The sequence below is a fragment of the Scyliorhinus canicula genome, chromosome 2, assembly GCF_902713615.1.
Source record: "Scyliorhinus canicula chromosome 2, sScyCan1.1, whole genome shotgun sequence".
In the NCBI taxonomy this organism is placed as follows: domain Eukaryota; kingdom Metazoa; phylum Chordata; class Chondrichthyes; order Carcharhiniformes; family Scyliorhinidae; genus Scyliorhinus; species Scyliorhinus canicula.
The window spans coordinates 244937180-244961621 of NC_052147.1; the positions used below are offsets into that span (position 1 = coordinate 244937180).

Below are 24442 nucleotides of genomic sequence, written 5' to 3' on the forward strand. Positions count from 1 at the left end.
TAATTGCCCTTGAGAAGATGATGATGAGCTGCCCTCTTGAAATGCTGCAATCCCTGAGGTGAAGGTGCACCCTCTGTGCTGTTAGGAAGAGAGTTCGAGGATTTTGACCAAGCCACAGTGAAGGAACAATGACTAAAGAGCTGGCTTTTAAGGCAGACCAAGGCAGGCCAGCAGCACGGTTCAATTCCCGTACCAGCCTCCCCGAACAGGCACCGGAATGTGGCGACTAGGGGCTTTTCACAGTAACTTAATTGAAGCTTACTCGTGACAATAAGCGATTTTCATTTCATTTCATGAGTGGCTTGGAGGGGAACCTTCAGCCGGTGGTCTTCCCAGGTGTCAGTGCAGTACACAAGCTAAATTCTTAAATTAGCCAATGCTTTCCACAACCTGCAATCCAAGACACAGCTGGACTACAACAAGTCCAGAAGGAGAAAATAAAGTTCTCAGCCAAATTACTAATGAAGAACTTAGCTGAATGAAGAAAGCAGGATCCCTGCCAAGAGGATTGTTCGATTTGTTCTGCCCAATCTTTTCCTTAATCTCCAGATGTTACTGACAGCTTATGTTTGGTTCATTATTTTCAAATGTCCTTAGCACTCCCTCATTTCCTTCTTTAAAATGTTCATTAATTCCGCTATTTTTCAGTTGCATTTTGTCTTCTCGGTTTGAAAATTTTGCCTTTCTCTTTCTTCCTCCCTGAATTTCTCATGCCCTCCATTTCCCATCCCTTCCCCGGTCTCTCTCTGGTTTTTATACTTCTATCCTTCTTTCTCTTCCCTTATTGACTCCGCTAGTGTTCTATCTCTCTCATTCTCTGAATTTGATAAAGGCAAGTAAGTATTGTGTAAGAGGAAAGGGCAGGGAACATGATAATATTATGGCTCTTTAATAAAGCTGGTATGTATTTTGGGCTGAATGGTCTCCATCGACATAATCTTTATTATTGTAACAAGTAGGCTTACATTAACACTGCAATGAAGTTACTGCCAAAAGGCCCTAGTCGCCACACTCCGGTGCCTGTTCAGGTACACTGAGGGAAAATTTAGAATGCTCAATTCATCTAACAGCACGTCTTTCGGGCGGAAACTGGAGCACCAGGAGGAAACCCATGCAGACACGGGGAGAACGTGCAGACTCTGCACAGGCAGTGACCCAAACTGGAATCGAACGCAAGTCCCTGGTGCTGTAAAACAACAGTGCTAACCACCGTGCTACCGTGCCACCCAAAGATATGTCCCCGCCTGTCTGCGTTCATCAATTTCTAACTGTTCAGGTTTTTGTATTTTCACTTTGCTCGAGCAACAATGTCCTGTCTTTTTGAAAGTGAAGGATAAGATCTGCTTTGGGTCGAGGTTGGCATAACAGGGCAATGAGTATTTCTTCCATGGGGAGAGAGATTTGACCATGCCAAATCTGTTGGTTTAACAGTTCAGTGGAATTGAATGCATCCAGCCAGCCAGGAGTACAGACCACAAATACATGGTTATAGTAATGCGACAAAATAACAGAATTTATGGATTACACAGGCCACCATGTTAGCTCCTAAATGGTTGGACATCTCGCTCTCTAGCTCACGGAGGACTAATCAATAAGTATTTTTTTCTTGTGGGGGCGAAACCCACACAAACATGGGGAGAATGTGCAAACTCCACATGGACAGTGACCCAGGGTCGGGATCGAACCCAGGCCCTCGGCGCCGTGAGGCAACAGTGCTAATCACTGCGCTGCAGTGCCACCCAAATTGCCTTGAACAAGTGGCTTTTTAGATCCCTTCGGAGGGCAGTTAATAATCAACCATGTTACTGTGGGTCTGGAATCACATATCGGCCAACTCGGGTATGGATGGCAGATTTCTTTCCATAAAGAGCAGGAGTGTTCCAAATGGACTTTTATACCAATCAGTGACAGATTCATGTAAATTTTTAAGAAGGCTTTTAGAACATAAAATCAAGCTTGAAACTAACAGTCAAGGACGACAGCTGTACATAAAAGCATAACAGCTAGTCATGACATGGGCCAAGTATCTTAATATTTTAACAACATTTATTAAATAGACATGCTTTTTGGCTTCATGACTATCTTGTGGTATTGCTCACACTGAGTTGAAGAAAATGATGTTTCATGCTTGATTGCAACCCAAAATATTTTGGAGTCGGGCATCTTGCAGTATACACGCAATTCAAAACAAAATACTTTGGATGCTAGAAATCTTAAAACAGAAAATGCTGGAGATACTCAGCAGATTAGGCAATATTTCTGTGGCGAGAGAGAAAGAGTTAATGGCCTGGATTTTACCAGCCCTCGGAACACGGACTGGGAGGCAAAAGGGCTTTTAAAATGGCATCAGGAGGGAAGCCTGACCTCTTCCTGCCGTGGTGGCACATTACCACTCAATGGCCTATCGAAGGTCCTCCAACAGCAATGGATACTGCTTGACATGTTAGTTGTTATTGTTATGCTCTTACATGGTCCCTTTAAGAATTGAGTCACATGATAGTTCTTAACGTCATTGGCTACTTCACGGGCTAAGAATCAGTCTAGACCGAGCCTCTGTACAGTTAACAACCATCTACTAAACCTCTGATGATTATTATGTTCAATCCACACGCTTCAGAATTGTCAGTCCTTTTATCCCACAAATACAATACACAACAGGATTAAAAAGGAAACTGGCGATGAGGGATAGATCAGAAAACAAAATATTTTTGAAGTGAAAAGAACATTTTCTTTGTTGAATTAATTTGTTTCTTTTCTTTTAGAAGTGTTCTATGTTTTTCCTTGAACGTTCTTCCCTGGGGAGACTGTTTTACTCCAGCAAGCTCTTACTGTGTGGCAGTTCTGCCATGATTTTTGTATTCAAGAATCCCTATAGTGCAGAAGGAGGTCATTTGGCCCATCGAGTCTGCACCGGCCCTTCAAATTAGCTTTCTACCCATGCCCACTCCCCCCTATCCCTGCAATGCCATAACCTAACCTACACATCCCTGGGCACTAAGGGGCAATTTATCATGGCCAATCCACCTAACCTGCACATTTGTGGACTGTGGAAGGAAACTGGAGCACCCGGGGGAACCCCACACAACACGGGAAGAACATACAAAATACACAGACAGTGACCCAAGGCCGGAATTGAACCCAGGACCCTGGCGCTGTGAGGCAGCAGTGCTAACCAATGTTGGCGATCCTTGCTCCAGCAATCACCCTGTGATTGGCCTGTTTTACACAGCAATGACATGCCTGTTGCTGGCTAGATTGTTCCTGGGTGATAGCCAGTTTAACAATCCTTGAACCTGCCCCGAGCCGAGAAGCCTTTTCAGTTGTCGACGGTTGACATTGAAGAAGATTAACAGTGGGTCAGCGATTACACCTCACACATCGCACCCCACACCTGGCATCGGACCGGTAATGTTTTTGAGCAAATAAGAAAAGAAAAGGGTCATATCTTAATATTAATCCAGCAACAGAAGGAGTTTAGGCTGCAGAGCTCGACACGTGCAGGAGAGCAAGACACAAAGATAGAGGGGCAAAGGAAAATATTTGGGTAGCACAGATGATACAATTGGCTTATTCACCGCATTTAAAATAGACCATTGATATAAGGGATGTCAGGAGAGCATTCCGATATCGCTGAAAAATGGTGGAAAAATTTCAGAAGATATTCTGTTCCCTGCCTCTCTTTGTACAATTGGAAGCAAAACTTGTAGTTTGCTCAGAAGAAATTCGCTAACAAAACTTTTCAAGGATTGGTCAAAATATTAGAGGGCTATTTCTATTTCATTGGTCCATGGAAGAGATACTGAGTGGTTTACAGGGGGTACAGTGCTACATTGATGATATACCATTAATTATCACAGAGGTTTCGATTTAACTGAAGGAATCAGCTAGAAGGGGAATGGATCGCACAGTTCGTTGCGACCCCCAAAGGCCCTCATAGAGTTTTACGAATTTGGTGACTCGCATGATGATACCATTAGAGATTTTCATGTTCTGTAGACTGGCTGAAGTGAATGATGAACTACAGAATGTGTAGTTTAAAATAATTTATTGCAGAATAACTGTGTGGTAAGATAGCTAGGATAAATAAAATAATAAACAACTAACACTGAACAATTATTGTGGGATTACTGCAAATATGTTTATTTCCCAAAACAACCAACTCCCAACTCCCAGATCACATAGTGACGTGATGGGTTTACAATGCCACGTAGTGGTCGGAGGTTGTGCTTAACATTATGTACAAACTTGCACTGTGCATATCATCACAGAGGTCACTTGATCTGTGGGTTGAGAAATGAGGCCATTCAGGGAAGGCTATTAACAGAACACAATCTAAGTTTGAAAACAGGATTAGATATTGCTGTTTCAATGCAGCTTGCTGCCAAAGAGGTTTCACAGTTAAAGTAGAGTTAAGTGGCAAACTGCCACTCAATGTGGTCCAAGGAGGTTGCCCCACTCTCTTTGGCTGCTCTAGGCTGGAAAAGGTCAAGTTAAACTGGAGTGCAGTAAACAACTTTGATTCAAAGACGGATTTACAGGCAATCCTCGAAAAATACAGCAGTGTATTCAAGGACACACAAGGGTCTATAAAAGGTGTACAAGTGTCATTAAAGATCAAGCAAAATAGTCAGCCAAAATATCTCAAGACTGGACCTATGGTATACATCCAAAGGTAGAATCTGAAGTAATGAGACTTGTGGATACAGAAATCTTAGAACTTGTCACCACTTGTCACTGGGGAACCCCTATTGTGCCTGTAATGAAGTAAGATGGTGTAATTCCCATCTGCGGAAATTTTAAAACAACCATCAATTCAGTCTATGTTCGGATCAATGCCTGATACCATTGATTGTGGATTTGTTTGCCAGCCTAGCAAGAGGACAGAAGTTCAGCAAGATCGACCTATCACAGGCTTATCTGCAAATGTATGTTGCAGCTGAATTTCAACACCTGCTCACCATTGCCACACATAAAGTTTGTTTTTGTCAAAAGAAGTTATCTTTTGGAATAACGTCTGAACCCATTTTATTTCATTGGTCCATGGACGAAATACTGAGTGGTTTACAGGGGGTATAGTGTTGCATTGATGATATACTAATTATTGGTATCAATGAAGAACACTTCCAAAACGTAGAAGTCACACTGAAATACCTTCAGATGCATTGTCTTTGTGTGAGGAAAGTTAAGTGTGACTTATTTTAAACATTAATCCAATATCTAGACCATGTGATTGATGGTCAGGGTTTATGCATAGCACAAAACAAGATGGAGGTTATAATGGAGGCTCCATGAACAACTAATGTAACACAGTTCAGATAATTCCTGGGGTTTCTGGAAAATGTGTCCCAAATCTGACAACCTTACTCGAACCATTACATACTTCATTGTACGGGAAACAAGCATGGCAATGGATATCAGAATGCGAAAAATCAGACCAGTCAGCAAAACAAGCATTCAGGAAGTCAGGAGTGTAGGTACAATTCAACCTAAAGTTACCATTACAACTTTGCTGTGACGCTTCGCCATACAGATTTGGAGTGGTGGTGTCACACATGCCACCTTCAGGGTAAGAAAGATCAATAGCATTTGCATCACGTGCGTTAACAAATGCTGAATCAAACTACTCAGTTGGGGAAAGAGGTACTGAGTATTATTTTTGGTGTGAGAAAATTTCACCAACACTAATATGATCATCACTTCACATTGTTAACATGCCTACAACTATTTTGGGGCCGCATAAAGGTATTCCTTCATTGGCAGCAAGTAGAATCTAATGATGGTCTTTGATTCAGTGCACACATTTCTATGAGATTACATACTGTCAGCTAAAGAGCCATGCCAATACTGATGCATTGCCAGCTTTGCCTTTGGCTGCTGGTCAGATAACACCTAATCATGAAAATATCTTCTATTGTGCACAAGTAGAAAACGTTCCAGTGACTGCAGCTCAAGTCGAACGACATATCAGAAATCACCCCGTGTTGGGGAGGGTGCTGGAAGTGATATCAAAGGGAAGGATAGCGGGAACACATCCTGAATTAAAGTCGTATATTTCCAGGAAATTAGTGTTGACAGTACAGGGTGGATGTCTGTTGTGTGGGATCAGAGCAATAATTCCTCTAAATTTGTGATAATGAGCATTGGAACAATTACATGAAGGACACCCAGGTATACTTCAAACGAAGGAACTAACATGGAGCTACGTTTGGTGACCAGGAATCGATGTCCAGTTAGAGGAAAGAGCAGGACTGTGTCAGTCATCTGCTTGAGTAAGGAACACACTGCTGTTGTCCCCATTTCATTCACGGGAGTGGCCTAAAGTGTCTTGGCAACATCTACACATTGACTTTACTGGTCCATATGAGGGGTATGTGTTCATGGTCATTGTGAACACACACTCCAAGTGACCAAAGGAGGTCCTGATGAAATCAACAACCACGGAACAAACCATCGAGAAACTTGATGAGATTTTCACCAGATTTGGGAAACCAGAACAAATCGTGACAAATAGTCCACTGTTTACAGCTCAGGAATTTGAGGACTATTTAAAGATGAGTGATATCCAACATATAAAGTCAGCACCTTACCACCCATCCATGAATGGTTTGGCCAAAATGTTTGTCCAGTCCTTGAATCATACGCTGAAAGATTCCAAGGACCAAGGTTCATTACATCGTTGCTTGAACAGTTTCACAACGTATCATAACATTGATGTGACCACTCAGAATTCCACTGTTTTACTGCTTTACCACTAATGAAGAGCAATCTGAGAACTGCTTTAGATCTACTCTAACTGCAGGAGGAATCCGAGATTGTAGAACTCAGCCAGCCGTTGCAGATCAAGAGAAGAGAAGATAATTTGAGAAGGTGCTTGTTTAAACAGGGAGAGCAAGTGTTGGCGTGCATCTATACCACGAGCGAAAAGTGGGTTCCTGAAGCTGTATTGGCTCAAACTGGTCCAGTTTGTCTTATATCGTAAAAACAGGAGATGAGTTAGAGTGGAGATGACATGCAGATCAGCTTCTATCTACATGTAGTGATGCGCTAGTGCCATGTATGCCAGGAGTACCTCAAGTGGAAATAACATCCATACAACCCGATCATGTGACTGGCTTCTGGTCAATCCCCTGTAGCAGAGAGTACTGTAGAATCCCCTGCTGCCACTTAGCTGACTTTAGCAAAAGAGACTGTAACACCTTCCTGGGTTGAGGCATTCACAGATGAACCTAAGAATACATCTATCGTTACGAACAATCAAATCCTTGAAGTGTGCAGACAACCAGTGCTGAATAGATGTCCTCCAGATTATCTTTCCTATTACTGCTGTGTAATAATTGAATGGCTGCCTTTGTACATATGTGTAGCCAGTGAGACCTCCGCACTGCCTGCTTTCAGGAAGGCTGTATTGAGTGTCAATTGGGTACTTGGGCAGCATCAGGCCTTCCCTTGGATCAAGGACCCCTGTGGCAGAAATCCTGCTCCCTGAGAGCCACCAGCCATTTAGAGGCTGGCCGCTGTGAATGATCATCAGTGCCACCGGGCAGGACGTGCTACTGTCAGTAATGTAATATTGAGGTCCAGAATCATAGAATCCCTACAATGCAGAAGGAGGCCATTCGCCAATCGAGTCTACACCGACTCTCTGAAAGAGTGCCTTACTTCGGCCAACTCCACTGCCCTATCCCCATAACCCGACTTAACCTGCACATGTTGGAGGAATCCTGAGCACCCAAAGGAATTCCATGCAGACATGGGGAGAATTTACAAACTCTACACACAGTCACGCAAGGCCAGAATTGAACCCAGGTCCCTGATGCTGTGAGGCAGCAATGCTAACCACTGTGTCATCGTTCCACGCGGATCTCTGAGGGAGCAGGCCACAGATGACTGATGTCAGGAGGGAGAGTGGCGGAAGAGGGGATTCAACAGTAAGGGTCGGGGATTGGCCCTCAGTGGAATCCCCCCCCCTCCCCTTCCCATGCCGGGTCACTTGAAATGGCACTAATTGCTTTTGAATGAGGGACCCTCCACTGACAGCAGCAACCAACCCCGACAGGATTTGAGCTTCTTACATTGTGAGTGTGAATACCAGCGGTGGTGGAATGAGGCCATGCACGAGTCTTCCAACCCCAGACTTAGTTGGGGCCGAGGCAGGAAGGCTGCGGGGCTCCATCCGCCACCCACCTGCCCGCTTAAATGCTGGCAAATGCATCTCAGGGAAGAGTATAAAATTTCACTCAATATATCACAAGGCCATTGATTTATGATTGAATAACTTAAATTGAATTTTTATTATATTGTGTGGGTATTAACAGTTTAGCCTTAAATTAATGGTGTTCTCATTTTGCGTAGGAACTATAAACAGTTGTCTTGATTATTAATATAATTATGGGTGCGAACCTACAGCCTCGACACGCCCGTCTCGGTGACACGATGAGGCCGGTAAATCCTGCGAGAAGCTTCTTGCGAGATTTATGATGCTCGAGACGCCTCCCGAGATCTGATTAGATCTGGTGGGATGTTGCAACACAGATCTTGCCCTCACTGGTCTGAATCCAGATTTGCATATTCAAGTGAGCAGTTAGCCTCACATGAATACGTCTGGCCCAGAATATACCAAGGCGCGGGATTGAACCTGAGTGACTTTGCAGTGGCACCGTTTAGCAGTGGTTTCCACAAACGTGGACAAGGTGTAACAGCACTTGGGAGGGTCCCTGGTGGTTGAGCTCTGGGCAGGATGGCACCCCGATGTCACCTGGGTACCTTGGCACTGCCACCGTGGCACCTTGGCAAGTATAGAGGTTGGAGAAGAGCTTGCGACTAAGACAAATATAGCTAAGCGGGAGAGCAGGAAGGGGGAGGTCGCTGATCTCCGCAGGTCTGGAGGCCTGAAATGTGTTTGCTTCAATGCAAGAAGTATGAAATGAAATGAAATGAATATCGCTTATTGTCACAAGTCAGCTTCAAATGAAGTTACTGTGAAAAGTTCCGACTCGCCACATTCCGGCGGCTGTTTGGGGAGGCTGGTACGGGAATTGAACCCACGCTGCTGGCCTGCCTTGGTCGGCTTTAAAAGCCAGCTGTTTAGCCCACTGTGCTAATCCAGCATTGCTAACAAGTAAGACAGATGACCTTAGAGCTTGGATAAATGTGGGGAATTATGATATTGTTGCTATTATGGTGACATGGTTAAAAGAGGGACAGGACAGCTTAATGCTTAGTGTTCCAGGATATTGATATTTAGACAAGATAGAGGGGGTAGCAGAAAGGGTGGGGGAGTTGCATTATTGGTTAGAAAACATATCATAGCTCTGATGAGGGAGAACATCTTGACAGGAACCTGTAGAGAGGCATTGGGCGGAATTCTCCCCTACCTGACGGGGCGGGCCGTACTGGCGCCGAGGAGTGGCGTGAACCACTCCGGCGTCGGGCCGCCCGGAAGGTGCGGAACCCTCCGCACCTTCAGGGGCTAGGCTGGCGCTGGTGGGGTTGGCGCCGTGCTAGCCGGCATGGAAGGCCTTGGTGCCGGCCGGCTCAAGTTGGCACATGCGCGGGAGCGCCAGCGTGTGCTGGCGTCATCCCAGTGCATGCGCAGGGCGTTTCTTCTCCGTGCCAGCCATGGCGGAGGTTGACAGCAGCCAGCATGGAGGGAAAGAGTGCCCCCACGGCACAGGCCCGCCCGCGGATCGGTGGTCCCCGATCGCGGGCCAGGTCACCTTGTAGGCACCCCTGGGCCAGATCCCCCCCCCCCCCCGAGGACTCTGCAGGCCGCCCATAGAGCCAGGTTCCGCAGGTATGGACCTGTTTGATTTACACCGGCGGGACCGGCCGAAAGCGGGCAACCGCTCGGCCCATTGTGGAAGGATGACTCGCCAGGGGGATAACTGCCAACGGCCCCAACCGGCGAGGCGCGATTCCCATCCCTGTCAAAACCCCAGCACCGCAGAATCCGGCAGCCGGCATCGAGGTGGCAGGGCAGGATTCACGCCGCCCCCCGGCGATTCTCCGACCCGGCGGGGGTTCCGAGAATCCCGCCCAGTATATGTAGAGTTAACAAATATGAAGGCTGCAGTCACAATGTTGGGGATGTAATATAGGCCTCCCAATAGCTTGCGAGACACAAAGGAACAGATATGTGGTCAGATTCTGGAACAATGTGAAAATAGAAGGATTGTGGTGGTGGGTGATTTTAATTTCCCCCATATTGACTGGGACTCCCTTAGTGCTAGGGATTCAGATGGAGAGCAATTTGTTAGGTGTATTCAGGAGGGTTTTTTGAAACAGCATGTTGATAGTCCAACCAGGGAGGGAGTCTTACTGGACCTGGTATTGGGGAATGAGTCCAGCCAGGTGACCAAAATTTCAATAAGGGGACATTTTGGCAATAGTGATCATAATTCCATAAGTTTTTGAATAATTATGGATAAGAACAAGAGTGGCCCTCGAGTGAGGGTGCTAAATGGGGGAAAACCAACTACATCAGAATTCGGTAAGAGCTAGAGAATGTGGATTGGGAGCGGGCTGTTTGAGGGTAAATCCTAATTTGATATGTGGAAGTCTTTTAAGGACCAGTTGATTAGAATGCAGGACAGGCATGCCCCTGTGAAAATGAAGGACAGAAATGGCAGGATTAGGAAACCCCGGATGACAGGGGATATTGTGAGACTAGTCAAAAAGAAAAAGGAAGCATACATGAGGTCTAGGCAACTAAAAATAGACAAAGCTTTTGACGAATATAGGGAAAGTAGGGACAAACTGAAACAGGAGTTGGGAGGACTAAAAGGGGCCATGAAATGTCATTGGCAAGAAGGGTCAAAGAAAATCCCAAAGTCTTTTATACATATATAAGGAGCCATAGGGTAGGTAGGGAAAGAGTAGGCCCACTCAAGGTCAAAGTTATGCGTGGAGTCAGAGGAAGGGGGTGAGATCTTCAATGAGTACTTTGCATTGAATGTTGAGGTTAGGAATGGGTGTGTGAGTACTCTAGATGTGTCAGAATGATGAAGGAGGAAGTGTTGCATATCTCACAATGCATTAAGGTAGAAACGTCCCCTGGGCCGGATGGAATATATCCCAGATTACTGTGGAAGGCAAGGGAGGAAATAGCTGAGGCCTTAACAGATATCTTTACATCATCTTCGGCCACAGGGGAGGTTCCGGAGGACTTGAGAATAGCCAATGTTGTCCCTTTGTTTAAGAGGGGAAGCAAGGATAATCCAGGTAATTATCGGCCGATGAGCCTGACGTCAGTCATAGGGAAGCTGTTGGAGAAGATACTGAGGGACAGGATTTATTTACATTTAGAAATGAATGGACTTGTTAGTGATAGGCAACATGTTTTTTGTGCGGGGAAGGTCATGTCTTACCAACTTTAGTAAGGCATTTGACAAGGTCCCTCATGGCAGACTGGTACGAAAGGTAAAGTTGCATGGGATTCGGGGTGTCAAGCTGGATGGATGAAGAGCTGACTTCGTAACAGGAGGCAGAGAGTAACAGTTTAAGGGAGTTTTTCAGAACGGAGATCCGTAACTAGTGATGCTCCACGGGGATCAGTGCTGGGACCACTATTGTTTGTGATGTATATAAATGATTTGGAAAAAAATGTAGATGGTCTGATTAGCAAGTTTGCAGTTGACACTAAGATAGGTGGAGTTGATGATAGTGAAGGGGACTGTCAGAGAATACAGCAGAATATAGATAGATTGGAGAGTTGGGCAGAGAAATGGCACATGGAGTTCAATCTGGACAAATGCGAGGGGATGCACTTTGGAAGATCAAATTCATATGTGAATTGTACAGTAAATGGCAGAACCCTGAGGAGCATTCAGGTCCGTAGTTCCATGAAAGTGACAATGCAGATTGATAAAGTGGTCAAGAAGGCATATGGCATGCAGCCTTCATCGGCGGGGGCAAGAAGTACAAGAGTTGGCAGGTCTTGTTCCAGTTGTATAAATCTTTAGTGAGGCTACATTTGGAATATTGCATGCAGTTCTGGTTACCACACTACCAGAAGGACATGGATGCTTTGGAGAGAGTGCAAAGAAGGTTTACCAGGATATTCCCTGTCCTGGACAGTGTTAGCTATGAGGAGAGGTTAAATAAACTCTGATTGTTTTCGTTGGAAATACAGAGGCTGGGGGAGGTCTAGAAAATTACAATTGAGGTGTACAAAATTACGAGAGGTATAAACAGGGTGAATAGTCAACACCTTTTTCCCAGGGGGAAGACACAATGACAAGAGGATACAAGTTCAAGGTGAGAGGGGAAAAGTTTGGGGGAGATGTGCAGGGAAAGCTTTTCACGCAGAGAGTGGTGGGGCCTTCTCCGCTAGATAGATTAATTAGTGAACGGAAGTGAGCAGATGGGGTTACCTGCAGCTTATGTTCATTTAATTTGAGCTTTGGGGTGATGTTAATTGGATGTTTAAGGTGTGATAAGGGAAAATGTTTGGGGTGTGCCTATAATTTATGAGGGGTTTGCCTATAGTTTGTTACCTGGTTGTTTGGGTGTGGGGGGGGGGGGGGGAATGGGGAAAGTTTATTTTGTTGGTTTGTGCTAGGGGATCTGGCAGCCATCTTGGGTAGGCCTGGTGATGAATCTGCTTGGAGGGTCGCTGGACTGCCTCATAGGGAGGGAATGATTGACTCCGGTAATGGCGGGGAGTGGACATCCCGCCATTCAGCTGGTCACATGGAATTAGAGGTACTTGAATGGCCCGATTAAGAGATCTAGGGTGTTGATGCAACTTAGGACGTTAAGAGCGGATGTGGTGCTGTTGCAGGAGACCCATTTGCGGGTTAGAGACCAGATAAGGTTATGCAAGGGCTGGCTGCGGTAAGTAATTTGTTCAGGGTTCGATAACAGGGCCCGGGTGACTGTGATTCTGATCAACTGGAGGATGGCCTTCTCGGCGGGAAGGAATGTGATGGCAGGTGCAACGGTGGTGCTGGTCAATGTATACACCCCAAATTGGGACAGCACAACTTTTATTAATAGGTTTCTGTCGTGGATCCCAGATTTGGATTCACGCCAGCTGATTGTTGGAGTCTTTCATTGCATTTTGGACCCCCGACTGGATAAGGTGTTAAGGCCGCCTGGCATGGTGAAGGTTCTGTTGACCTTCATGGAGCTGATGGGAGGAGCTGATCCTTGGAGATTTCTACACCCAGGGGAAGGATTTTTCATTCTTCTCTCAGGTCCACCAGGTCTATTCCAGGAGTGACTTTTTTGTGGTTAGGAGATCCTTACTGCTGGGAGTGGGGAAGTTGCAATACTTGGCAATGGTGATCTCTGATCATGCTCCACCCTATGTGGACATGATGGTTGGCTCGGGTCCTGCTCAGCGCCCTCTTGGAGGTTTGACTTCGCTGTTGGCAGATGCGAGTTTTGGTGAGAGGGTCTCCTCAGTTATCGAGGAATATCTGAGCTTTAGCAGGATTGAGAATATTTCCCCTTCTTAATGGGGGCATTGAAGGTAATCTTTAGAGGAGAGATTATTTCTATTAAAGTGCATAAGGGAAAGCGCAAAAGGGTGGAGAGGCAGATGCTGCTGGATGCCATTTTGGAGATGGACCATCAGTACTCGATCAATCGGACACCGGAATTGCTGGCTAGAAAGAAAAAGCTACAGTTGGAGTTTGGGCTTCGATCCACGGGCAGGGCGGTGCGCATGCTGCCACTTTCGAGAGGGCCGCTTTATGAACATGGGGAATAGGATAGCTGCTTGCTACCACACGAACTGAGGCAACAGAAGGTTTCTCGGGGCTGGAGTCAGGCAAGGCAGGAGGACATCTTTGGGACATCGGTAATAGCAGCTCCCCAAAAAAAGGTTTCCCCCCTTTAACGCTCCTTCTTAACCTCTTGAAACTGATCTCCACCTCTCTCAATGACAGCCCTCACTCCAGATCTACTTGGTCTGCTTGATTTGTTGGGAATGTCTGTAGTTTCAACTGTGCCCAGTATTCCCATTGGCGCTGTGGGGCTACAGAGTTGGAGGCCAGCTGTTTGGATGGCAGCTGTCTAAGGTGGGGCATCCTCTTGAGAATGGAGCAGAAATCTAACCTCAAAGCAATTTATGCTGCCACCAGCATTTAAGTCTTGAAGAGCAGCCATTGGGATCATGGATGGCTCTGCACACAGTATTCTAGACGAGGGATGGGGTGGTGGTTGGAGGTGCAGGGACCGTGACGCCTCAGATAATCGAGTCCACTTTCTCTCAGTTGTTCACTCAAATACCTGCTTCTCCTTCAACATTTTTCACACTACCTTTTGTTGCCATTGTTTCTGAGCCAGACTGTTCCACACATTGTTGTATTTTATATTTTCCCCGCGTCTTGACTGTGATAGAGAAATACAAACATGATTCATTAGGTAAGCAAAACTGAACTTTATTTCCGAATTTAGAACTGACTGCTAGCAGTATGGCTGAGATTTGAAGTCGGAAAGCAGTCAATTACAAATTGCTGAGTCCATCCCAAGTCTGCGATCTCACAGAAGAATAAGATGATTTTTATACATTATAGGATCAAGATAACATGAATACAACTTGGTCAGGAATTTGATCGAAAGTAAAACATAAGTAATAATCGTTACAATGGCGTCACCTTGCTGACCTTTAGGGGACTTGAGTTTTATATCATTATCTTGTCTTTGTTTTAAGAAAGGGAAGAATTTGTTTAGGAACAGGGAGAAATAGTTGTTCAGCTTGTTATGTATTAAGACTACTTCTAGGTTCAAGCCTTATCTAGACTCTCAGGACATGCTGTCTATGTGTATTCTGAATCTGTGTCTTAGGTTAAATTCAATTGTACCAAGAAGACTTGACTAGTTTTCCCATCATGCCATTATTTGCTTCACACAATACCACAACATCATCGGCCCCTGTATAAAATACTTGCACTTTAACTGTCTCTGCAGTTCTTTATTTTTGTAAGTTTCCTTCAGACCGTGCCCCAAACTTTCTATTTCATTTCATACAAAATGTAAATGAATTGAAGTGGACATTTTCACTGGAACCATTTATTTTGGTGAGAGCTATTGATTTCAGTCATAAAAAATTGAAGAGTTCAGGAACTTCAATTCAATGACACTTATCCTTTACTTGGGAGGTATAAAACATCACTGCCATCAAACTTTCAAATGTAATTTTGTCAGCATATGTAAGCTTCACAGCCATCAATATTCTTGCCTGTACGGAAATAAACAGCCTTGATAAATAGCCATGCAGAATTGAATGTCATCATATCATCATTGACCCACATGTCATTGTGTTAAATATTAAAATTGCCAGTGGTTGATGGAGAGGTGAATGATGCCAGTTAGACACCAGCACTGCTCTGCAGAGCCTTTTGAAACATTACACGCCTCAGTCGTGTTATTTTCGCAATTGAACTTCACAAGTAAAAAACAAATTATCGGGTTTGAATTGACAATATTTTCTGGGATGCTAACTGCAACAGGTACAGATCTGAACCACAGCCAACGTGGTGACCTTTCACGGATGTGGTTTTGTGTTTCTCAGAATGGAGCTCTTGCCAACTGAGTGACAATGCAGTCTGTGGACAGGGGCTGAAGTTTCGCTTGCTGGATTGTGCGCAAAGTGATGGGAAGTCAGTTGATGTCAAGCTCTGTGAGAAGGTGAGATCTCAATATGGAGTGTGGTTTCATGGCTGAATCTGGCTGACTTAGAGGTGTCATTGAAACGGAGTATTGTGTGCTTAACACCTGCAACAGTTCAATCTGGGTAACCTTCTTCATACGCCTTCCTCTTCTAGGAATCAGAACCAATCACATCAGCATAAAACAGTAAAAGTTGTAAACAAAAAACAACTGTTGCCTATAATGCATCACATGGTTTAACGGTGCAATATTCTTTTCTTACACTTTCCAACATAACACATCAAGCAACATCGTGGACATCATTCGAAAGATATTAGGACAATGAACCAGTGGTGCCTCTCACACCAGCTCAGCTCACACTTTCTATACTTAATGACACAGTCGGGCAGGTATTCCTGGCTGTGTCCAGGCATAAAAGATTGCTTGGGCACAGTGAATATTGGAAAACCACATGAATATGGGTGCACACTTGTCAAAAGAAGCTACACAATTTCACTTCAATTAATTTATAAATAAGGAAAATTGGGTAGGTTCTCGACTGACATGAACTTCACATTCAACTTTCTGGCAGTTATTATGTCCATGCTGATCCGGTGCTCTAATAACTCTTGATGCTTGATCCCTGGGTACATCGCCTGTTTCTGTAGGAGGGGGTGTTTTCTGCTGCACTTACGATTGGTGGAGAAAGGTAATCCAATTCTTTCGGTGTTGGCTGTGACTTACATGTGTTGCAGCACACATGTCTCTAAATGTGGCTTGAAGTCCCATTCCAGATGACATGTTGAACTAAGGCCCCTTCTGTTCTTGTAAAAGATCCCATGGTGCTATTTAGAAGAGCAAGGGAGTTAACTCTGTGATTCTGGCCCAATGCTTTCCATCAAACAAGATCATAAAATGATGAATTATCCCTTGATTATCACATTATTGTTTGTGGGTGCATGCAGCATGCAGATTTTCTGCTGCATTTCCTGTATCACAACAGTGACCATACTTCAAAGTACTTCATTGGCTGTAAAATGTTATGGGGCATCCTGTGGTGCTACGTAAAAGCAAGTCTTTCTCTTTCTCAGCTGTGTTTTTTGTTTAGGATCTAATTCCCAGCTAGTCCTGAGTGAGGGAATTCACCCTTTAATGTAATTTGTGGCTCTAACCTCCATGCCAAGGGCAGGATTCTTTGCATGGCTTGGTGTCCCACTCTGCCACCCGCAGAGTCAGTGAGGAATTGCGGCAGCTCCGCAGCCATTGAATGCTTCATGGAGCGTTAATTGGCTGGAGACGGGACTTTCATTCCTCACTTGGAAGGCCCACCTCAGAGAAATCCTGACCAAACTGATTAACTGGTTGCTCTATATTCCCAGCAGTGCCAGTGTCCTGGTCTGGGACTGTAAGAAGTTACCAGAGTCCAAATCCCAGAGTCCAGGACCAGGTAAGTATGGGGGGGGGGGGCCTCATGGCAGATAGGGAAGGTTAGACTCAGGTATGGGGGCGGGCAGATGATGATGGATGGACGTCTTGCTGGAGAGGCCAGGGGGAAATGGAGAACCCACAGGGGAGGGGGACGGTTGAACAAAAAACAAAGCAAAGTACAGCACAGGAACAGGCCCTTCGGCCCTCCAAGCCTGCGCCAGCCATGTTGCCCGTCTAACCTAAAACCTTCTGCACCTCTGGGGTCTGTATCCCTCTATTCCATCCTATTCATGTATTTGTCAAGACGCCCCTTAAACGTTACTATCGTACCTGAATTTTCACTCAGTGTACCCGAACAGACGCCAGATCCATTTCATGCTCCATAAACTTTTGCCTACTTTATACTTTTAAGCAGGTGAACCATTTCCTACGGGCTCTGCTATATGCTCTCAGATGACTGGATAACCCCCAACCCTGGCACTGCAGCATGACCCTCTCCCCCAGGGAGTGTACTTGTGTGCCTCTGGCGACAAAGGACCTGCCATGATTCACACCAAGGTGTCCTCACATCAACATGAATGGACAATTTACCGTGGGGGGATTATGAGGCGTAAAAGCCTGTTAATGACATTTTAATGTGTGCAAATGGGAAGGCCGCCTTTTAAAGAATGGTGGGGGCGAGAATGGGGACAATCAATAGGGGAAATCACATCGGCATAAAAGCCATTTTGGGACTCCCGCACTATTCTCTGCCCTTCTGCCTCCCTGAAAACAGGAGTGGAAAATTCCCCCCCTTATCCCTGACCCACGTTCTCTGTGGAATGTTGATCTCTGCTGGGAGCATATTATTGTGGCACTACCTCGAGAGTCAAATCATGCAGGAATGACATGACTTTCTTTCAAATTTAAACAGAATGCCAATTTCACATTATGACCAGATTAATAACAAAATAAAGGTCAGGAAAAGGATCTTTACATTTGAAAAATGCATTCGTACTCTTTGAAATTTAAAGGTCAAAACAATTTTAAATTTGAGCCTCTGAATAACCTTTGCTCATTGTTCAAGGCTAATCAATGACATTTTACAGTTTAATGTTTCCAATGGTGGTTTATTGTTAAGTTGTCTCAATTTATTGTGTCCCAATGTTTTGCTTTTGAAACTAACTTTATGTAAGACCAGGCAAATCACACAACTGGTAGATGACAGTTTCTCAGTGTGTCAACATCGCTGCACAAAGTCAGCTATTAAACTGTAAAGCATACACCAGCAAAATATGCTGTGTGAATAAAGCCAAAATCAGTGGAATGTGAGCAAAGAATAAAGGCTACTTGATATCAGAGTCTGAATTTTAAAGGTGAAATAAAATTATTTGCAGCTCCTGGTTTAACTTTTAAGTTAAACACAGATACTTCAAATAGTTTAATCCATCTGTTACTGTAATTGTGGCTTTACTGGTCCATTTATTAACTAGCTTGTTTTTCATTATCCATGGGAAAGTGTTTTGGCCCAGTCTAATAACAACAGCAACCACATTTCTGGTTTCAATCAAATTATAGTACGATGCAAAATTAATCGAAAGGGTTGATTCAGTGAGTAGGGAGCAGTCCTGGAAAGGAGCCTATTTCAGGATTCCAAAGGATCACTGCAGTCCTAAAATTGCTTGGCATGTAAATTACTATTTAAGAGTGTGACAAAATGATCAAATCTGTGCTTGCAGATTATGCATACCCCACCATTAATTTTACTCACGTTTTTTATCCGTTGAGTAAACCGCCTCAGAATGTCTATGCACCGCTCAACTCCCACGATGTACCTTCTTCCAACAAATCTCACAGCAGAAAAAGAACCAGAAACCAACAGAATTCAAAAGTTACTGATTTATATGAGATGTACTGGTGAGGTGGCCTTTAGCTTTCTGCCCCTCCTTGTTCAGAGGCCATTTTAATCCTATCCTTTTGCTAAAATGTTTGGCGACTTGTTCCAATATCTCCTTTTGCAGCTTAATGCCAAATTCTGTTTGAAGTACTCCTGTGAAATGCAAATGCACTGGAATATTTTACTCTGTTGCCACTGCTATATGAATGCAAGTTGTTAGCAATCATAATTAAATGACACTATTGACACGACCATCCACTGTTGCATTTCTTTGTTTCCTTTTTCCAAGATGGGACTGGAATCTCCCTGGCATTTATCTATGTATTGCTTTGTGGAATGTCCTGTAAATTGCCAACTGTCAGAATGGTCGTCTTGGTCTGAATGTTCCCGCAATTGTGGACTTGAAGGTATGTGAAAACGTGCGACAACCAAAATGCAGCCAGCAACTTACCTTTCATATAAGATACTATGAGAAATAGTTAATAATAACAATCTTTATTATTGTCACAAGTAGGCTTACATTAACACTGCAGTGAAGTTACTGTGAAAAGACCCTCGTCGCCACATTCCGGCCCCTGTTCGGGTGCACTGAGGGAGAATTCACAATATCCAAATTACCTAACAAGCATGTCTTTCAGGATTTGTGGGAGGAAACTGGAGCACTTGGAGAAAACCCACGCAGACACGGGGAGAACGTGCAGACTCCGCACAGGCAGTGATGCAAGCCGGGATTCGAACCCGGGTCCCTGGTACTGTGAAGCAACAGTGCTAACCACTGTGCTACCGTGCTGCCCATCACTGTGTTTAATGAAATGTAAATCGCTTATTGTCACGAGTAGGCTTCAACGAAGTTACTGTGAAAAGCCCCTAGTCGCCACATTTTGGAGCCTGTCTGGGGAGGCTGGTACGGGCATCGAACTGTGCTACTGGCCTGCTTTAAAAGCCAGCGATTTAGCCGAGTGAGCTAAACCAGCCCCATATCCAACAATGGATGTGAAAAGGCCATTCCAATGGACTAATTGCATAGGAATTGCTAAAATTTAGCGAGACCAACTTAACAAATGTGTCTGTTGGTTGTCACAACAATTCAGTTATTGGTCTCTTAAGTACTTTTAAATGATTTTTCATTGTTGAATTGCAGGAAAAATCTATACAGAAAGTACAGCGCACATTAACAAACGTTTGTGAAAGAATGATGCATGATGGTAAGAGGGAAGCAAACATACACTTCATTGTGTCTTTCTGACAGCAAATAATTTTCTGTATTCGGACCACAATAAACATTCTATAATTACATCCAGTCATGTCAAATATGCTTAACTATTCACTGCAACTTTAAAAGTTTAAATGTGGAATTTATCTCGAAAATCATTCTAAATGCGGGGCAGGTTTACAGCAGTTCGCATTTAACATTCGATGTGGCATTTGAATTTTGCATATCTGAGTTAATTCATGCTGAACATCTTGCAAGTTCAGAAACCTTTAGATGAATTACATAGACTGTGGAAGGAAAAGATGTCTGTTTGTAGATCAGTAATCAACATTATTTTTAGATGATCAGTTTTGTGCTGTTTTTATCATTGCTCTGTTGCCACTGTTAGATAATGCAAATTTGCAGTCATTGCTGGAAGTGAGAGCGCAACTGAAATTATATAATGAAGTGATCTTAATAAGAACATTTCATATTGATCGGTGATATCCCAAAGTTTACATAAATAAATTAATGAAACAAATATTTAGCCCTATTGATATACAGAGTTACTGGGGGTAATTTTGATATTGTGCAGTGATATAAATGGGTGTTAGCAAATTAGCAGTCCATGTTACATCATTCCTGATTTTTATTTCCATTAAAGTCCATTTCACACTATTACAGAAAGCCGTCACCATCACTATGGGTAACAAGCACCCAGAACTACCTATTGTAAAGCTATTGGGAGAGGCTTTTTGAGGGTAAATCCACATTTGGCATGTGGGAGTCTTTTAAGGAGCAGTTGATGGGAGTGCAGGACAGACATGTACCAGTTAAAAGGAAGAACAGGAAAGGCAGGATTCGGGAACCATGGATGAACCATGGAGGGGCAGCAGGGTAGCATGGTGGTTAGCATAAATGCTTCACAGCTCCAGGGTCCCAGGTTCGATTCCTGGCTGGGTCACTGTCTGTGTGGAGTCTGCACATCCTCCCCCTGTGTGTGTGGGTTTCCTCCGGGTGCTCCGGTTTCCTCCCACAGTCCAAAGATGTGCGGGTTAGGTGGATTGGCCATGCTAAATTGCCCGTAGTGTCCTAATAAAAGTAAGGTTAAGGGGGGGTTGTTGGGTTACGGGTATAGGGTGGATACGTGGGTTTGAGTAGGGTGATCATGGCTCGGCACAACATTGAGGGCCGAAGGGCCTGTTCTGTGCTGTACTGTTCTATGTTCTATGACCAGAGAAATTGTGAATATTATCAAAAAGAAAAAAGATGCATATGTGAGGTGCAGGCAACTAAAAACTGATAAAGCACTTGAGAAATACAAGGAAAGTAGAAACGAGCTCAAGCAGAGAGTTAGGAAGGCAAAAAGAGGTCACAAAATGTCCTTGGCAGACAGGATTAAGGAGAATCCCAAGGCATTTTAAACATATATTAGGAACAAGAGGGTAGCCAGAGAAGAGTTGGTCCACTCAAGGACAAAGGAGGGATATTATGTGCAGAACCATAGGAGGTAGATGAGGTCTTTAATGAATATTTTGCATCGTTATTCACAAAGGAGAGGGACACGTTGATTGGTGGTATCTCAGAGGGATGTGTAAACACTTTAGAACAGGTCGTTTTTACGAGGGAGGAATTGTTAGGTGTGTTAAAAAGTATAAGGTAGACAAACCCCCAGGGCCAGATGGCATCCATCCCAGATCACTGAGGGAGGCAAGAGATGAAATCACTGGGCCTCTGACAGAAATCTCGTTGGCCACAGGTGAGATCCCAGAGGATTAGAGGATAGCCAATGTTGAACCATTATTTATGAAGTGTTGCAAGGATAATCCGTGTAATTATAGGCCAGTGAGCTTGAGGTCAGTGGTGGTGAAATTGTTGGCAAAGATTCTCAGAGATAATATCTGTGCACATTTGGAAATAAATGGTCTTATTAGCGACAGATAGCATGGTTTTGTATGTGGGAGGTCATGCCTCACTAATTTAATTGAATTTTTTGAGGAGGTAACAAAAATAATTGATGAGGGAAGGGTTGTTGTCTACATGGACTTTAGTAAAGCATTTGATCAGGTCCCTCATGGCAGGCTGATGCAAAAGATTAGATCACATGGGGTCAGGGCTGAACTAGCAGGATGGATCCAGAACTGGCTTGGCCATAGAAGACAGAGGGTAGTAGTGGAAGGGTGTTTTTCCGAATGGAGGTCTGTAACTAGTGTTTTTCCTCAGGGATCAGTGCTGGGACCTCTGCTCTTTGTAGCATATGTAAATGATGTGGAAGAAAACGTAGCCTGCCTGATTAGCATGTTTGCGGATGATACTAAGATTGCAGGATTTGGGGATAGTGATGAAGATTGTCAGAGAATACAACAGGATATAAATAGGCTGCATAATTGGGCAGAGAATTGGCAGATTAAATTTAATACGGACAAATGCGATGTGATGCATTTTGATAGATCCAATTCAGATGAGAGCTATAAAATCAATGGCAGAACCATCAGAAGCACTGAGACAGAGAGATCTGGGCATTCAGGTCCACAGATCCTTAAAAGTAGCAACACAGGTGGAAATGGTGGTAAAGGAAGCCCATGGCATGCTTGCCTTCATAGGATGAGGTATCGAGTATAAAAGCTCAAGGATTATGTTACAGTTCTATAGAACGTTGGTTCGGCCACATTTTGAATACTGTGTCCAATTCTGGTCACTTCACTATCAGAAGAACATGGAGGCTTTGGAGAGAGTACAGAAAAGATTTACCAGAATGTTGCCTGGTTTGGAGGGTATTAGCTGTGAGGAAAGAATGAATAAACTGGGATTGTTCTCCCAAGAGAGGCGGAGGCTGAGGGGAAACCTGATAGAAGTTTATAAAATTATTTGGGGTACAGATAGGGTGAACAGTTGGAGGCTTTTTTTCCAGGGCAGAAATAACCATTACAAGGGGGCACAAATTCAAGGTGAGGGGGGAGAGGTTCAATGGAGATGTGCGGGGGAAGTTTTTTTACAGAGGGTGGTGGTGGATGGAATGCATTGCCAAGTGAGGTGGTTGAGGCAGATACGTTAGCAACCTTTAAGACTTATCTGGATCGACACATGAACAGGCAGGGTATAGAAGGATGCAGGCGGTTGGTCTAGATAGGACACGTGATAGGCGCAGGCTTGGAGGGCCTAAGAGACTGTTCCTGTGTTGCATTGCTCTTTGTTAAAACGCAGGACTATTCATACCATATTGTGGAGATGCCGGCGTTCGACTGGGCTGGGCACAGTAAGAAGTCTGACAACACCAGTTTAAAGTCCAACAGGTTTGTTTCGATTCACTAGCTTTCGGAGCACTGCTCCTTCCTCAGGTGAACAAAGAGGTGGGTTCCAGAAACACATATAAAGACAAAGTCAATGATGCAACACTATACTTTAAATCCGAGTCTTTGCAGGTAATTAAGTCTTTATAGATCCAGACGGAGTGACTGGAGAGAGGGATAATCACAGGTTAAAGAGATGTGAATTGTCTCAAGCCAGGACAGTTAGTAGAATTTTGCAAGCCCAGGCCAGATGGTGGGGAGCGAATATAATGCGACCTGAATCCAAGGCCCCGTTTGAGGCCGTACTCACGTGTGTGGAACTTGGCTATCAGTTTCATGGCATGAATATTCATACCATAAGCAGAGAAAGCAACATTACATAAGCAGAATATATCAGATAAACTCTGTTAGTCTGTCTCACTCAGTCATGAATGGTGGAACTACGCAACTAACAGGGGCATCATGGGCTCCATGAGCACGCCATCATTCATGATAGCAGAGCCCATCACTGGAATTGAAAGCATTTATACTCTTGAGGGGAAGGATTGGATTGGATTGAATTGGATTTGTTTATTGTCACGTACCGAGGTACAGTGAAAAGTATTTTTCTGTGAGCAGCTCAACAGATCCTTAAGTACATGGGAAGAAAAGAAAATACATTATAGGGCAACACAAGATATACAATGTAACTACATAGGCACTGGCATCGGATAAAGCATATAGGGTGTAGTGTTAATGAGGTCAGTCCATAAGAGGGTCATTTAGGAGTCTGGTGACAGTGGGGAAGAAGCTGTTTTTGAGTCTGTTCGTGCGTGTTCTCAGACTTCTGTATCTCCTGCCTGATGGAAGAAGTTGGAAGAGTGAGTAAGCCAGGTGGGAGGGATCTTTGATTATGCTTTGACAAAGAGTCATCAGACTTGAAACGTTAGCTCTTTTCTCTCCTTACCGATGCTGCCAGACCTGCTGAGATTTTCCAGCATTTTCTCTTTTGGTTTCAGATTCCAGCATCCCCAGTAATTTGCATTATCTTTGATTATGCTGCCCGCTTTCCCCAGGCAG

General features: G+C 44.2%; 1 protein-coding gene across 5 annotated transcripts in view; it reads left to right on the plus strand.

Annotated features, from left to right (window-relative positions):
* The window catches only part of thsd7ba (thrombospondin, type I, domain containing 7Ba), a 1373128-nt gene that overhangs the window by 1183654 nt on the left and 165032 nt on the right, over positions 1-24442 (plus strand). For all 5 annotated transcript variants that reach the window (XM_038789927.1, XM_038789926.1, XM_038789930.1 and 2 more), the window contains 2 exons: positions 15521-15636; positions 19191-19308. In XM_038789927.1, coding sequence (XP_038645855.1) covers positions 15521-15636; positions 19191-19308 — 234 coding nt within the window. The remainder of the gene's footprint in view (positions 1-15520; positions 15637-19190; positions 19309-24442) is intronic.